Genomic DNA, 14,917 nt, shown 5'->3' with positions numbered 1-14,917 from the left:
CAAAAAAACAATAATAATGCTAAAGTGACACAACTGTGCTGATCTTTTATCTACAGTCTATGGGATTTATTAATCAAAGATGCCTATTGAATTGACACGACTGAATTGCTGTGTCAGAGCGGCATACCAGCAACTAAAATGTTACATCGCTCCCCGCTGCTTTGGTTTTGACCGTTGTTCTATCTCACGCGATTTCTCCAACATCTTGAAAGTGTTTTAGCGAATCACTGGCATTTGGAGTTGAATTACACTGTACACATGCTCGTCTGCCTCTGCACGCGTAGTAGCAATAAAAAGGTTTTTATGTTAATGCAATCTGGGAAATAGTCACATTATTGACTTGTCAGATGCGTAGGCTGATGTTACTGAAACACTACTGAAGGGCTCCTGCTCTTATCTTTAAACAAGCACACTGATTGATATCTGACATTTTGATTTGGCGTAGGATTTCCATTTGAGGCTTGAGTGCTTGAGAGACATGCTGAGATTCAGATGTTTACCAACCTTTTAGATCGCTCGGGCCCCGACATGCAACAAAGTGCATCCACGTCTATGGCTTGCATCTGAATTGAAATGTTAACTGACTGATCAAAAGACAGTATCAATCGGGGTAATTAATCACACTTTAATATAACATGAATCTAACTTCATGTCATAGCTGGTCTCCTTCCACTGCAATCTGAAATCCTTGACAGTTGTTCCCATTAATAAATGCTCAGAGCAATATCTAATAAGAGTTACTCTATCACCTTTCCATATACAATACCGCGGTGATAGCTTTGTCTCTGTCTGTCTCGCGTAAAAACATTTCAGTGATTATGAAGCTATAAATTGAATTGCGTTCTTGCCCTAAAAAAGGCTTTTGTGAAACTGTGATTGCTGCACTGTTAAAAGGTCTGTCCTGCCTGTCAGTGACTTCTTCTACCTGTCTGTGCCTCTCCACTTTTAATTAACACAGTGCAATGATTAAAGTTTTAACTTAATTATCTTTATCTTTTCTCTCAGGGTGTTCAACCCTCGGCGGGAAACTGAATGAGACACTTGACGAGAGGAGTGGAGGGAAAAAAAGCAGCGGAGAGAAACTTGGTGAGATAGAGGGAGATATCAGGCAGCTGGAAAAAAAAACAAAAAGGAGAGGAGGAGTGACTGACACCTGCCCTCCAGCTCGGTGTGAAGGGCATATAATGGGAGAGTGAGAGGAAGGCATGAGGAGAGGGAAAGGAGAGGAGAGAATGAAGACAACCGGAAAACAAGGCCTGCCTCAAAGCAAACCTGTCTCCAATTAGGACATCTCACCACAAGACAAGATGATTACGAGAAATTTTCTCTTCTTGGTGTCCTTGTGTCTGTGGGAGGGGCTTGCAAGAGGTGCCTCAGCCAGTAAAATTTTACGGAGGAGAGGAGTGGGCGGATCGCACGTGGTGAAGCTGGGGGAGAGCCGTTCTATGGACGCGAACGTGGATTCGAATGCAATGCCCGTGGTTACTCTTCGAAACCTGATTAGCCACGAGCAGGCGAGCGACACCGGATCTTTTTCTTACTCCAAGATGTTGCAGAATCATCCTTCCCCATCTGTAGCTAATAAGGAGAGACAAACTTTCAAGCCCAAGCGCGAGGTTGATTCTGTGGCCCCGCGCACATTGGCCGCTAGCAAAGAGTTTACCCAGGATGGGAAGAAAGTCAAAAACAACACCAAGAATGCTGACTCTTCCAAAACAGGGAGGTCAGAGAAAACTTTCACAGTTCATCATAAGCCAGATCTTCACTCTAATAAAACCAAGTTTAAATCTGGCTCCAGGTCCAAAGGCAGGCCTGATTTCAGCGTCCATACTACGGGCGTGCCAGGGAAAGGTTTCAGCATAGACTCGAGCCGAAAGCTGAACCTCACTGGCAGTTACGGGGTGCTGAAGCTGCTCTCAAAAGACAACCTGGTTAGGATTGTCAATTCCCAAATGCAGAGCGTTCCCAGCCTGAGCTTTCCGAGCAAGGGCAGTCGGAGCAGGAAGCGAGATTTGATTGACGTTAATCACGGACAGCTAGAGCCTCAGAAAGTGCCGAGACAAGATATAGCTGTCACTCAGTCTCATGTGGGATATGATAATCAGACTGCATTTCCTTATGCCAGCCCAGTCGCCACTACAGATCTTAATCGGGACCGGGGCCCTGACACTCGTATTAATCCGCTAAGTGAAGTCAAGCCAGCTTTAAGTAAAGGGCAGGACAACTTGGGAAAACAGGGTTCAGATAGCAGCGATAGCAAGAGCAAACACTTTGCTCGTTTCCTGTCAACACCTCGCAGCGAGGTCAGTTTGAGCCCTGAGAAGGAAGTAATGATCAGCCAAACAGAACGGCCATTCACATCGACAAAACATCTCCCGCTGTACGTTCCCTCTGAAACAAATGAGTCTCCTCCGTCTGTGCTGACAATGCAACCCCTGGGAGTGAGACCGGGGAACAGAGCAGCAGAGTCCCGTGGAGACCCATTAACAGAGTCAGCTCACACTGCTCAAACAGATCTCAGCACAGCTCAGTACTCCGCAGATGAAGACAACAAACTTGTCAACAGCAGTCATGTCCTGAGGCTCCACCCTGCTCACGAATGGAGCCGCGTCGGGGAAGACGCCAAGATGCACGGCGCGGATCCCAAAAACGCAAAGGGCCTCGTATTTGAAGAAGCAGAGTCAGAGGTGGAAGAGGAGGAACGCGATCGCATGGAGGTGAAGGGGTCACGGTCTCGCAGCAGGAGGAGCTGGATCTGGAACCAGTTTTTTGTGATTGAAGAATACGCCGGGCCGGAACCTGTGCTCATCGGCCGGGTAAGGAAAAAACTTCATTCATCATTTACAAGGGCTGTGAACTGTTTTATGAATGTTTTATGGATATTTAAGACACTGTTACAAGTCTCTTACATGGCTTATTTAACCCAAGGTCCTCGTTTCAGTTACACATCTCGTACAAGAAATCATTAGCATACTTTAGCCCCATAGTCACGCTCCAAGTTTTTTTTTTTTTTTGTGCATCGTTATAATCTCGCAATTGGAATTGATTTACTTTCCTCCAATATGGTACCTTCCAGGTAGCTGTAAAAACGCCAATGAATCTATGAAGTACCGCGGTGCAACAAAAGCCCCCGATCCCGTGAGCCCAGGGGGCTCGTCATGATCACAACCAATCTACAGCAGCCAATGGGAATTGACATATCCAGGAGAATTAATAGCTTTACTTTTTCCTTCCACCATTGATCCTCCCCGGAAGGCAGAGAGCAAGAGAGTAGTCCGAGTGTTCCCTCATTTCCCTGTAGGTCAGTCCTGTCAGCTATCCTCGCTCTTGGTCTCAGGCCTGCAAGATCCTCCTAATGCTATTTCATTCAGACTGATTTATACTTGCTTTGACAGGATTTATCACCGCATTCGCCCTCAGCTCAACACATGCGGGGCCATAGTCCTATTGCTCAGGTCTGCAATTTATTTAGATCACTGACTGACCGTGTCTTGCCCAGTACACACACACAGACACACCTCCCCTCTCCCTTTTTTTAAAGAGTGAGCAGACGAGCGTGGAAGAGGTCACGTCGAGTGGACAGAAGGCGTCTCAGAGCCCTGCACTGTAATGGCTGCGCTCTCAGTCCTCAGCATGCGCCAACTGTCTCAGTACCCAGCTGCGGTAGATGAGCTAATTTATAAGCCTGTGTGGCCAGTTTGCTGAGCAAATGAATAGTAATGATCCCCGTGTGACTGCTGCAGGCTGTGAGAAACCGGTGTGCGTGTTTGTGTGTGTGAGCGCTTCAAGTTCAGCTCAGTGGGAGGTGCGTTGGACTGAAAAGACCCAAATCACATTGGATCTTTAGGTTTTAATATCCAGGTGCAGGCAGATGGGCAGGACCTCGCGGGCTTTGTGCACAAGCCTCCCTGATGTTTAGCTAATATTTAATGTGGCTCTTTTTGCTTTGTGCTGTGACTGATGAAGGTCTGAGTGGAATGCTGGGAAGCACTGGAGAAGATGTAAGAGCCAACGGTCCAGCTTACAGATGGCACTGCGTGTAAAGCCATTAGTGCCAATCTGCTGTGTCAAGCAGGTATTTATGCCAGCACATTGTATGGCACTCAAGGAGGGAACAACGCCAGGCCCCACACACACACACACACACACACACATGCCCATATGATAGTGCTGACACTTGGAGTACACCCAGAACACTATTGTGACTGTGTATTTGTGTGTGTATTTGTGTGTGTGTGTACTGGGTTAGAGATGCGTATGATTAGTTCCCTACTGTATGAGACAAGTGGCGGCACACATGTATAATGCTCTTATAGATCTTAATACGCTTATGAATTTTTAATCTGCCGCTCTGGCCAATTGTAGGCCAGCTCTATAGGTAGAGAGATCAATGCGCACTTGTCGGCGGTTTTTTTGTGTTTTTTTTACCCTATCGAGGGCCTGATTGTGTTTTAATGGAGAAGTGTGAAGAAATTGACTGTGCAGGCCAAAACAGCTCCACTTGCCAGACCTAGCCCAGTCCAAAATCAGGCTCAGTCAGCTGCAAATACTGTTGCCTCTGTTTCAAAACAACGCATCTCGCCTAAAACCAACTTACGCAAATCGTGGTCATGAGAAGGTGTTTTTCTGCGGGCTTGCTTTAAAATACGCCTTGTGACATTGATTCATACTGGATTTTTGTGTGATCTTGGACAGTTTGTTCCAAATAAATCTCTACTAAAGCTGGAAACTAGAGCCAAGAGTCTAATCTGTGATGTCAATAGGAGACAAAGGCCCTGCTGCTAAACTGATAATGAATTGGTGGTGGGGGGGGGCAACTCTGTGGACACAGCGTTGGGCGCAGTTTTGAAAGGACATTTATGAGCACTTCCTCTGATTTCAAACTTTCAGAAGCTCTGTCACAAAAAGTGCTAATCTGTTCATCAATCTAAAAAGAATATAAAATGAAGCAGTCGCTGAGCCTTCCACTATCCATCAGCTGTTGCTTGAAATATCTCTGCACTGTCAGAGATGCAAGTTTTTGTTTACTGTAGCATATTGCTTTTGGAGAGTTGTTCAGGTTCACTAGAGTTGCCTAAAAGGGCAAGAGGTTTTCAGCGGTCTGTCTGAGTCAGTTTTCTGCTCTCTACAAACACCCTTTCGCTCTTTATGTCTCTCTTACACCCATGCAGAGCCCTGCACACACACACACGGGCATGCACAGGCACACAAAAGCACGTGTGCACACTTGCAGACGCTGCCATGTTACTATATTTTCTCACAGTGGAGTGTCTCTGCCCCATGATAATTGTGAATTTAATTGATGCTGTCACATGGTCTGTAATGGGGTTTCAAGTGATTGCAGAGGCTGTGTGAAAGAAACACAGATTTTTCTTGAGGAGAAAAGGCGCCTCAGCAGAGCTGGGATTAAAAAAAAAAAACCGCCCCTTTTCTGATTAGCTTTTCTTCTCCCCTTACTCTCTCGCTGCTGAAATGCAAACTCCCTAACACCTCATGCGGGGGGAAAACGTGACATATACAGCAGCTTCTTCCTCTCTGTTAGGAAATTCCTTCTTGCCCCGTCTTCACCCCGATAACAGCGTAAGCGTATGTGAGACCTGGTGTGTTGGTGAACGCGCATATATAATTCACCAGCGCAACAGGAAATGGACCTAGGCTATCGTCCTCATTAGCATATCATTTACATCATCATGAGCATACATAATTCATAGTTAGTGAAATATGCTGGTAATACGCAATTAACATTGCTGTCTGTACTATACATGGCGCTCACACTAGGGCATGGCAGGAATCTATAACATGTAGGCATCAGTGTGAAATAGTAATTAGATACTTTTAGCTCCTGACATGCTGAACAATACCAGTCATTTCTCACAGTAGTGTATACTTAGCGGCATCATTATATTGAATCATTAACATTCACTACTAAAAATTGCTCTGCAAAGTGCATTTAAAGGATTCCCCCTGCCTCGGGGCATCTTAAGATATATAAATAAAACAGTTAGTTACCGACTGTCCTGCTAATGATAAGACCTGAGCCTCTGGATGCAACATGCGCACACGAGATATTGGAGAAGCGCTTGTAGGAAATCCTCGGTGTGATGCAATGGTGAGAATGAGGTTGTCACACGAAGTTAATTCTTAGTATGCATGCTTTTTCTCTAATTTTCACTCTTGCAAAGCTTGTTCCTCATTAGCTACAAGTACATTTATTCAGCTGCATGCAGTATTTCTCTTTTATGATAAAACTATACTGCTCAAAAAAATGAAAGGAACATTTTGAAAGCACTTTATTTCTCCATAGAACAATCATGCTGGATATCTATGCCGATATAGACTAAGTAATGTGTTAGAAACAAAAGAATGCAAGTGAAAAAATGAAGCAATTTAGTCCATTTTACCAAAATTGCATTGCACCAACTCAAAATGGTTTGTGTGGCCTTGACGAGACAACTGATGGTGACATAGGAGATCTTGTCCCAGTTCTGGATCAGGGCATCACTGAGCTCCTAGACAGTCTGAGATGCAACCTGGTGGCGTTAGGCGGACCGAACCAGGGGCCAGTCGAGGTATCATGTGAAAATGTTGGTCAAAATTTGTTCACCATCACTCATATTTCAGACACTGAAGTTGCTAAACTAATTACAGGTTTAAAACAATCAAAAGCACTTGATGTATATGGTATTAACACAAACTTCCTAAAGGAACATATGGATTTGCTTGTATGTCCAACAACTCATGTTTTGAATGTCTTTCAAACACTCCATTGTTCCAACAGATTGGAAAATTGCTGCAGTTACACCAATTCTCAAAGCAGGTGTGAAGACTGACATTGCTAATTATCGCCCCATAAGCATACTCCCGGTCGTATCTAAAATAGCTGAGAAGTGGGTGGTTAAACTCCTCACTGCTCACCTAGAAAACACCCAACCCTCATTACATCCATTGCAGTTTGGCTTTCGGGCACATCACTCCACAGATACTGCCCTGTGTATGTTAGTGGAGAACTTGAAGAGCTTGCTGGACAAGAGTCCCTGTGTCGGAGCTGTATTTTTAGATCTGAAGAAGGCTTTCGACTCTGTAAACCATCAGATATTGTTGTCCAGATTGACTCAGTTTAATATCTCCAGTCAGGCTTTTCAGTGGTTTGCCTCATATCTCTCACACAGGAAACAGTGTGTGGTGTTGGATGGGGTTAAATCTCCATATTTAGACTGTGATACAGGGGTTCCTCAAGGATCTGTTCTTGGGCCCTTATTGTTCTCTCTTTTTATCAATAACTTACCTGAAGTCTGTCCAAATATATTTACTCAAATGTATGCGGATGATGCAGTTATATATACGCAAGCAAATAGTGTCCAGCAGGTGGCAAAAGATCTTACAGCTGCTTTAGCATTAATGCATAGCTGGCTGGAGGACTCATGCCTAATGTTGAACACCTCAAAAACTGTCTGTATGTATTTTTCAAAACGACCTTAAACTTGAAGCAGTCAAATATATTCCTGGATGGAGTAGAGCTTGAATTAGCTCCAGAATTTAAATATCTTGGGGTCATTCTAGACCCAACATTATCCTTCAAGAGTCACATAAATAAAGTGTCCCAGGTACTTAAATTTAATAATCGAAATTTTAATCATATACGTAATAATTTAAATATTAATGTTGCAAAAACTTATTTTTACTCAATGATCATCTCTCATATGGACTATTGTTTGACGTCCTGGTCACTTGCTTGTCCAACAACACTTAAAACTATTGAAAACATTTATAAAAGAAGTTTAAAACTACTTGACAAAAAACCGACTTCCCACCACCACTGTCATGTGTTAAAAAAACATAAATTACTGAACTTCAATAACTTAGTGAAACTTAAAAGAGTGTGTTTAATATATAAAGTCTTACACTCCCTTGCTCCACCACCACTAAAGCAGTTCATTTGGCATAAAGAAAGCTCAGACAGGACCACTCGAGCTTCAATCCGAGGGGACTTGTTTATACCCCACAGACGGACAGCATTTGGGCAGAACGTCCTCTCTGTCAAGGGAGGCCATCTGTGGAACAGTCTTCCTCAACCCATTAGAGAATGCTCTACATTCAATTTGTTTAAGGCAAACGTTAAAAACTGGTTATGGACAAATCAAGTGTGTGATCATGTATGAGTTGTATAGTTTTAATGTTTTATTCGGGAACAGAATGGTGTGTATGTGTAAGTTTGGTGATGGAGTTTTTATTATGAATGAATGATGAATTTTTATGTATTATTATGTCTATTTTTTATGCTTAAGAACAACAGATGGAAATTAGCCCTTGGCTATAATCTGGTATGTTTACATTCATGTAATTTTTTATTTTTTTTTTTACATTTATGTTCATTAACATGCACTGTCCTAAATAAAAAAAAGAAAAAAAAAAGAAAAAAAAAGAGTTCCTTCATCTTCCAGGATTTGCTGGCATACATGAGGCCGGGCATTGTCATGAACCAAAAACGCAGAACTCACTGCATCAGGGTAGGGTCATGCATCTCATTCTGATACCTAATGGCAGTCAGGTTGCCGTTGCCTAGCCTGCAGAGGTCTTTGTGTCCCTCCAGGGACAAAGTAACAGGCAGCAAAACATTTTCCCTGGCTTCTCCAGACCCTTTCACATCTGTCACATGAACCTGCTCTGATCTGTGAAAAACACAGTTTGCCAGTGGTGGGCTGAGAATTCTGGTATTCTGTGGCAAATCCTAATCTGGCACCACGGTGCTGGGCAGTGAGCACAGGGCGCACTAGAGGATGTCGGATCATCACGCCACACTCATGATGTCTGTTTCTGATTGCTTGGTCAGAGACATTCACATCAGTGATCTGCTGGAGGTCATTTTGTAGCTCTGGCAGTGCCACAAAAGGCACAAAGGAGCAGATACCTGTCCTGCTGATTGGTTAAGGACCTTCTACGGCCCTGTCCAGTATTCCTCGAGTAACTACCTGTCTCCGGAAATCTCCATGCTCCTGAGACAGTGCTGGGAGACACAGCAAACCATCCGGCTATGGCACGTATTGATGTGCCATCCTGTAGGAGTTGGGCTACCTGTGCAACCTCTGTAGGGTCCGGGTATCACCTCATGCTACCAGTAGTGTAGTAGTGCACCTGTTGTTATTTCATTAACATCAAAGCAGCTGAAACTGATTAACAACCCCCTCTGATACTTAACTGACCAGATCAATATCTCACAAGTTTAAATGAGTCGATGCTACACTCTGATTAAAAAGTGTTCCTTTCATCTTTTTTCAGCAGTGTATTTCACAGCTTTAGTTACTGGGTATCTCACAGGCTCTACATACAAACACAAGGCAAACAAATATATAGATAGTATGTATTTTACTGCTAATAGATTCAAGTAGCGTAGGCGTGGACTCATGGGAAACATTTCATTGGATCAAATTTGGCCTGAAATGTTCGAATCTTAACTGTAATTTTATATGTGACGCAATACTTCTCACTGTACTATTCCTGCATTTCACCACCGTCTGTTTTTGATCCTTGCTTATTATCGTAAAGCTCAGTTCTTATTTTGCTCCTCCTATGCGTCTTTCTTCTCCGTGTGCCTCCTGTGTTCTCTTTTTCTGCATTTCACATTGTCTGAGTTTATTCTCGGTATCTCTGTTAGTGTTAGCTTCTTTTTTTTAAAGTTTACTTCCTCATGTGGTTTTCTGTTTTTACTTCAATCCTCTCTTTCCGTGTCTCAAATGAGTTCACCTGTGCCTTGTTATCCCTCACTTTGTGTGTGTGTGTGTGTCAGTCTTGGTCTTTTGTCAGGTTGTTGTGGCTTGTATTCCTTGTTTTCCTTCTGCTGTCTCTCTGCTTTTGGATTTCAGTAGTTGATTTTTGTTAAATCAAAGTCGAACAAAAGTTTCTCTTTATGTCAACAACTGGGTCCTACTTAATGAACTCTACTGCACATGTGATATGTGTTCCTGAAGTGAAAGCTTCACTACTTCTGCAGTAAACAGACACTTCGTTCCATCCCTGACATGCATAGAAGTTGTGGAATAGACAAACACACGCACACTTGTAGATTCTAAATACACATTTGTATCAAGAATAGGTAAAACACACTCCGTCGCTGCAGAAACACATCACACAGAAAACTCGTGAGCCATGCTTCAAAGTTATAAATAAAAGTGTGCAGATAAAAGGCTCTCTCATGAGTCTGGAGGAATGAGAGAGGAAAGAGGCATGGAGAGGCAGACAAAAGATGAGAAGAGCGTGTGATGGTGCCAATAGGAGGGCCAATTGTAACTGTAAACACACACACACATGCCTCCTGACGAGACACTCATCAATAGTTATTAAAAAAAGGACTTGGTGTTTTCCTGTGCTTCCACTCTCCCTGTAGAAATCATTTAGCCTCCGGGTCCGAGCACAGCAGGGGTGAGACAGCAATTAGAGAGTGACTACAGTGCAGGGAGGGAGGGAAGAGGGGAGGGTGAGACAACGAGGGAGAGCAGAGCGAGATTACCATGCAGGACAAAGAGGGGATGATGTGCAGGGGAAAAGTAGGAGAGACTACAGAGAGGGGGATGTACGGCGGCGTTAATGGCGTGAGGATATATGGAGCAGAGGGAGGGAGGGGAAAAATGTAAGTGGTGGAAAGTGAGGAAAGGTTAATGGCTGACAATTGGTAGATGGGAAGAACGTGTGAGACAGTTAAAGGAAAAAGAGAGGAGAGGGAAGGACCACACGTCTCTGAAGCTGACCTCGCAGCCCGTCGAGGCCTGAAGCGAGTCGGAGGAAGGAAGACGGGCCGGGGAGACGAGGAGAGGGTTATGAAAAGAGGCAGGGCATCAGTGCAGGGACGTGCAGGGTTTACAACGAGGAAAATACAAGAGAGCAGGAGAGAGAGAGGAGGGAATTGAGGATGCAGTTAAATACCATTTTATTGCAAGCCCCTGTGGAGGCCAGATTTAAATGTGTCTCAGTGCTGAGTGGGTGCAGGATCACATAGAGAAAATAATAGACAGGAGGAGGGAAGGAACAAGGCTACGAGGCGAAAGAAGAGGAAGAAAAGAGGAGAAGCTGTGGAGTCTATTAAAGATGGAATTCAAAGGAAACACAGCCCGCCGTTCTCTTCTTTTACTTCCAATCTCCCTGCTCCCTTTATAGCCCCTGTTTCATCTCGGGATAATGTCGAACAAATCAGCAAAGCAAGTATCTGAATTTAAAGCATCATTCTCCCGGATGTGAAGATGGCAGTATTTTATCTCAGGGAGTGTATGAGCCCCCTTTAGAATACATCCAGAACATTTTTAACTTAATATAAAAATACATTTGGAGGTAACCCCAGAAATATCGGCTAGCATTTGTGTAACCTTAACAACCCGTAAAGGAGTGTAACGGCCTAAAATAAAGCAAAAATTAGAGCCGGGGATGCTCCATCACCTGAGGTTAACCCTACAAGGTTAGTCGTGTCAGTGGTGAGAAATACAGTGAGAGTTTAAGTGGTGGAGTATAAAGGGAAGAAGGCTGTGCAGGAGCTGAATTCATGATTATGCATAGCCCAGTGTGAGCTCTGTGACCGTGACCTTGAGCTAATATTTATGCTTTGGCCTAGACTGTGCGCTCCACTTCTCCCCGTGGCCCTGAAGGAGCCCATGAGTCAGAGAGCTGAGGGCATGGGCAACAGTGGAGGGCAGAGGAGGCTAAAGAAGAGGAGACGACACATGACTGAAAGAAACTGAGTGAGAGAAAAGAACAGGAGGTAGTTATAGTGACAGAAGTCATCCTGCTGTGGACCTGTTGGCTGCTCAAATTTGATTTTTGCACCTGTAAACCCGTAACATTAACACATTACTAATATTAAAGCATAAAGCATAAATTTAAAAAAAGCACTTCTCTATTCATGTGAACATTAATGCTGTTTGTAAATGAGGTTGTTGCATGAGCACTGAATTTTAGCTTCCTTAGCCTAGATGGCCACGTTACTGTTAAAGCAGCAAAGCTGCCATCCCCAAAATGTCTTACAAGTTTCCTCACAATCAGGACATTCATTTCTACAGTAACTGGCCACACACGAGTCTACTCCAGTCAGGTTTTGTTGACCTAAAAAGAAAATAAATCACTTTTATCGTGTGCCAAACAAGCCCACAGCTACTCAAGCAGCGCTGTTGGTCTGTAAAGAAGATAGACTGTAAGAGTTGTAAAATGTGGGTCCATGATATGTTTAAGACTTATATACACTGTATAAAGAAGATGGGAGCAGCTTCTGGGCCTGAAAAGTCAAACCAGTTCAAAGTGCTTTAACCTCCTAGGACCTGGCGTCCACACATGTGGACAACACATGGTTATCTAGACCAAAATACTCAATTTTGCCCTACATGGGCCTGATATCCACTTACGAGGACATTATACTGCTACTGTTCTATCAAAATTCTAAACAAATATCCTCATATGTGGCTCTTATTTTTCTTAAAAACAAAAATAAGGTAAAAAAATAATCTGGTAATTCTTTGTTTTTACAATCATCGGGCCCCAATCAGCCCAAATATCAAAGAGAAATTGAAAATGCATGCCGTGGAATAGTTCGGGTCTTAGGAGGTTAAACATGTATGAGCTTTAATGACTAACATTGGACAAAAAACAACAAGAAAAAAATTCCCAAGAAATTCTGGGAAATTGATTTTTCCATCTCAGTAAACTCACCCCTAATAAATTTATGGTCTAAATTGCTAGTTCCAGCATGATGCTTGTTTTTGGAAAGTATAGTCAGTTTTAGAGCAAAACATAAAACATAAAAAGGTTACACTGTGGGGTGTGGTTTCTCTGCTGCATGGTTCAATTGTGACTTCATTTATTTAGTTGAATCCACACATCACTTGTGACCTAATGTCTTTCAAAAGACATTATGGCAGTGGCAGAAATGCTGAACTTTGAGACTTCAAAACAAGATTTTCTTATAGCTACACAGAGAATTGTAGTTAATAGCAATTAAGATTTGTCTAACATGTTTGGAAAGAAAAGCGACCGAACGTCCTTAAGTTAACTTAAAGACGTTCGGTCGCTTTTCTTAGATTACCATGACCTCAATGACTGAGAACCTACACAGACAAACTAAGATTCAGTTAATTTAAGGCTTGAAAACTAAAATTTATGATAAAAACTGTATTTATTATGTGATTTGTGATCAAACAAAAAACAGATCTCCACGTGCATTTCTTTGAATACTTCCTCTTTATTGACGCACAGCTGGTGTGAAAAGGCTGTGAGGCGGGCAAAAGGCTCGGTTACAAAGGTGAGGGGGTGCATGGCGAGGGCACGTCAGGAGATGAGATTAAGGTCGGCGTGAGATACGCAGGAGGCCGTGGGAGGGAGGGCAGAGGGAGCTGGTTGGAGCTGGCCACAGATGGGAGAGGGGAACAGAGGTGAACGAGGAGGAAGATGAGAACAGCACAGGAGGGAAGATGAGGATAGAATCACACAGGGGCACTCATGTTACTTTTTTTAATGCATCCTGAGTAGCAAGCCTGAACAAACGGGCATTTTCTCCCCCAGGTCTTCCCTAAAGACATGCAGTTAGTGGGGTTAGGTTAACTGGTGATTTGACTTCTTAGATGTCTTAAAATATGTCAGTACGCCTTTGAACTGGAAACCTTTTAATCTAACTGGTCAACTAGCTGGTTACATCCCAAACAACACATACACTTTAGAAGCTATATTGTATCTCCTGTTTCTGTTACTGGTATATCTTAAGAGCAATTGTGAGAACATCATGTATTATTCTTGAAAAAAATTATGCTTTCTATGTATATTGAGTAAACTAACACTTGACTAACACCTGATTCTCGTGGTGTAGATACACCATCTGTATCTCAGAGAAAAACGCAGGGAGCTATCAATATAGTAAAACTATGATTCAACTTATTCAAGTTTTCTTGTAATATATTCTTTATTGACATGTAAGACGTTGTCAGCCATTCCTCAGGCAATCCTTTCAGCTCGACACAGGTAACTGCAACAAACAGGATGATAAACAGAGCTTGAAAATTCCCTTCATTATTGCCCACTTTACGCACACACAAATGCATGCAGACTCCTTGGTTCCAAGTTGGTAAAAGCCATTCCTCTTGGCAGTGGCACGCGGTGGCATATATGTGGGCGATTTGCCCTTTAAATGTACAGCAGTGAGTTAAGCCTCCAGTGGCCTTTTCCAAGCTCGTCTCCCTCGGCTAAAAAATATGATGTGAAGTATACAACACTAGAGTGGAGCACTGAAGCAATAAAACACAAACAATCATCTGACTAGCCGCCACACACACTCACATACACACACTCTCGCTCTCATACATCAGCTGATTATGATAATCAAAAGTGGGATTTGCATACTCCGAGGCTAAAAGCACAGATTTGTCCTGAATAATGTATTGCGGAGGAAGACAACAGTGGCGAGATGCATTGAGGAGCTTATCGTGCTAAAGGAAAAGTCTAATAATGATGAATAATAAATGCTCTGTTAGGAAGTGTGCGAGCAGGAGGAAGTGTGTGTGTGTGACAGAAGACTGTTCTGCGTTCTTCGAGGCCACACAGCATGCCCTCCAGAGACAGATTATATTAGATCAAACGGGAACAGGGCAGCGTGTCCACACCACAACCGAATTAACGCGCCGACTGACACTAACCAAACTTCAATGCACAATCGATGGCGGATCGATGCTAAACAATTAACTGCGGCTTCTCATGACGTGTTTGAACCTCATTTCAGCGCAAGACAAACAGACAGGGAGACAGACGGGACTCATTTCAATACCGTCTGACATGTTTCCTGAGCGCGTCGAACAAAAAATGGAGAATTTCCACGGATTTAATTGAAAGTTCAGCCGGAATTTCAAACCCGTCTCCATGCGAAGGTTTCGCCTTCTGAAGTCGCAAGTGCTCCTGA

General features: G+C 43.2%; 1 protein-coding gene across 2 annotated transcripts in view; it reads left to right on the top strand.

Annotated features, from left to right (window-relative positions):
- Nucleotides 1-14,917, top strand: part of cdh24b (cadherin 24, type 2b) — a 162,907-nt gene that overhangs the window by 52,719 nt on the left and 95,271 nt on the right. For both annotated transcript variants that reach the window (XM_084912913.1, XM_084912914.1), the window contains exon 2: nucleotides 1,006-2,816. In XM_084912913.1, the coding sequence (XP_084769039.1) occupies nucleotides 1,308-2,816 (1,509 nt within the window). In that variant the 5' untranslated portion in view covers nucleotides 1,006-1,307. The remainder of the gene's footprint in view (nucleotides 1-1,005; nucleotides 2,817-14,917) is intronic.

The sequence above is a fragment of the Perissodus microlepis genome, chromosome 18 (genome assembly GCF_051167445.1).
Source record: "Perissodus microlepis isolate ML-2025 ecotype Zambia chromosome 18, ASM5116744v1, whole genome shotgun sequence".
In the NCBI taxonomy this organism is placed as follows: domain Eukaryota; kingdom Metazoa; phylum Chordata; class Actinopteri; order Cichliformes; family Cichlidae; genus Perissodus; species Perissodus microlepis.
This window is presented reverse-complemented; position numbering and strand designations above follow the sequence as displayed.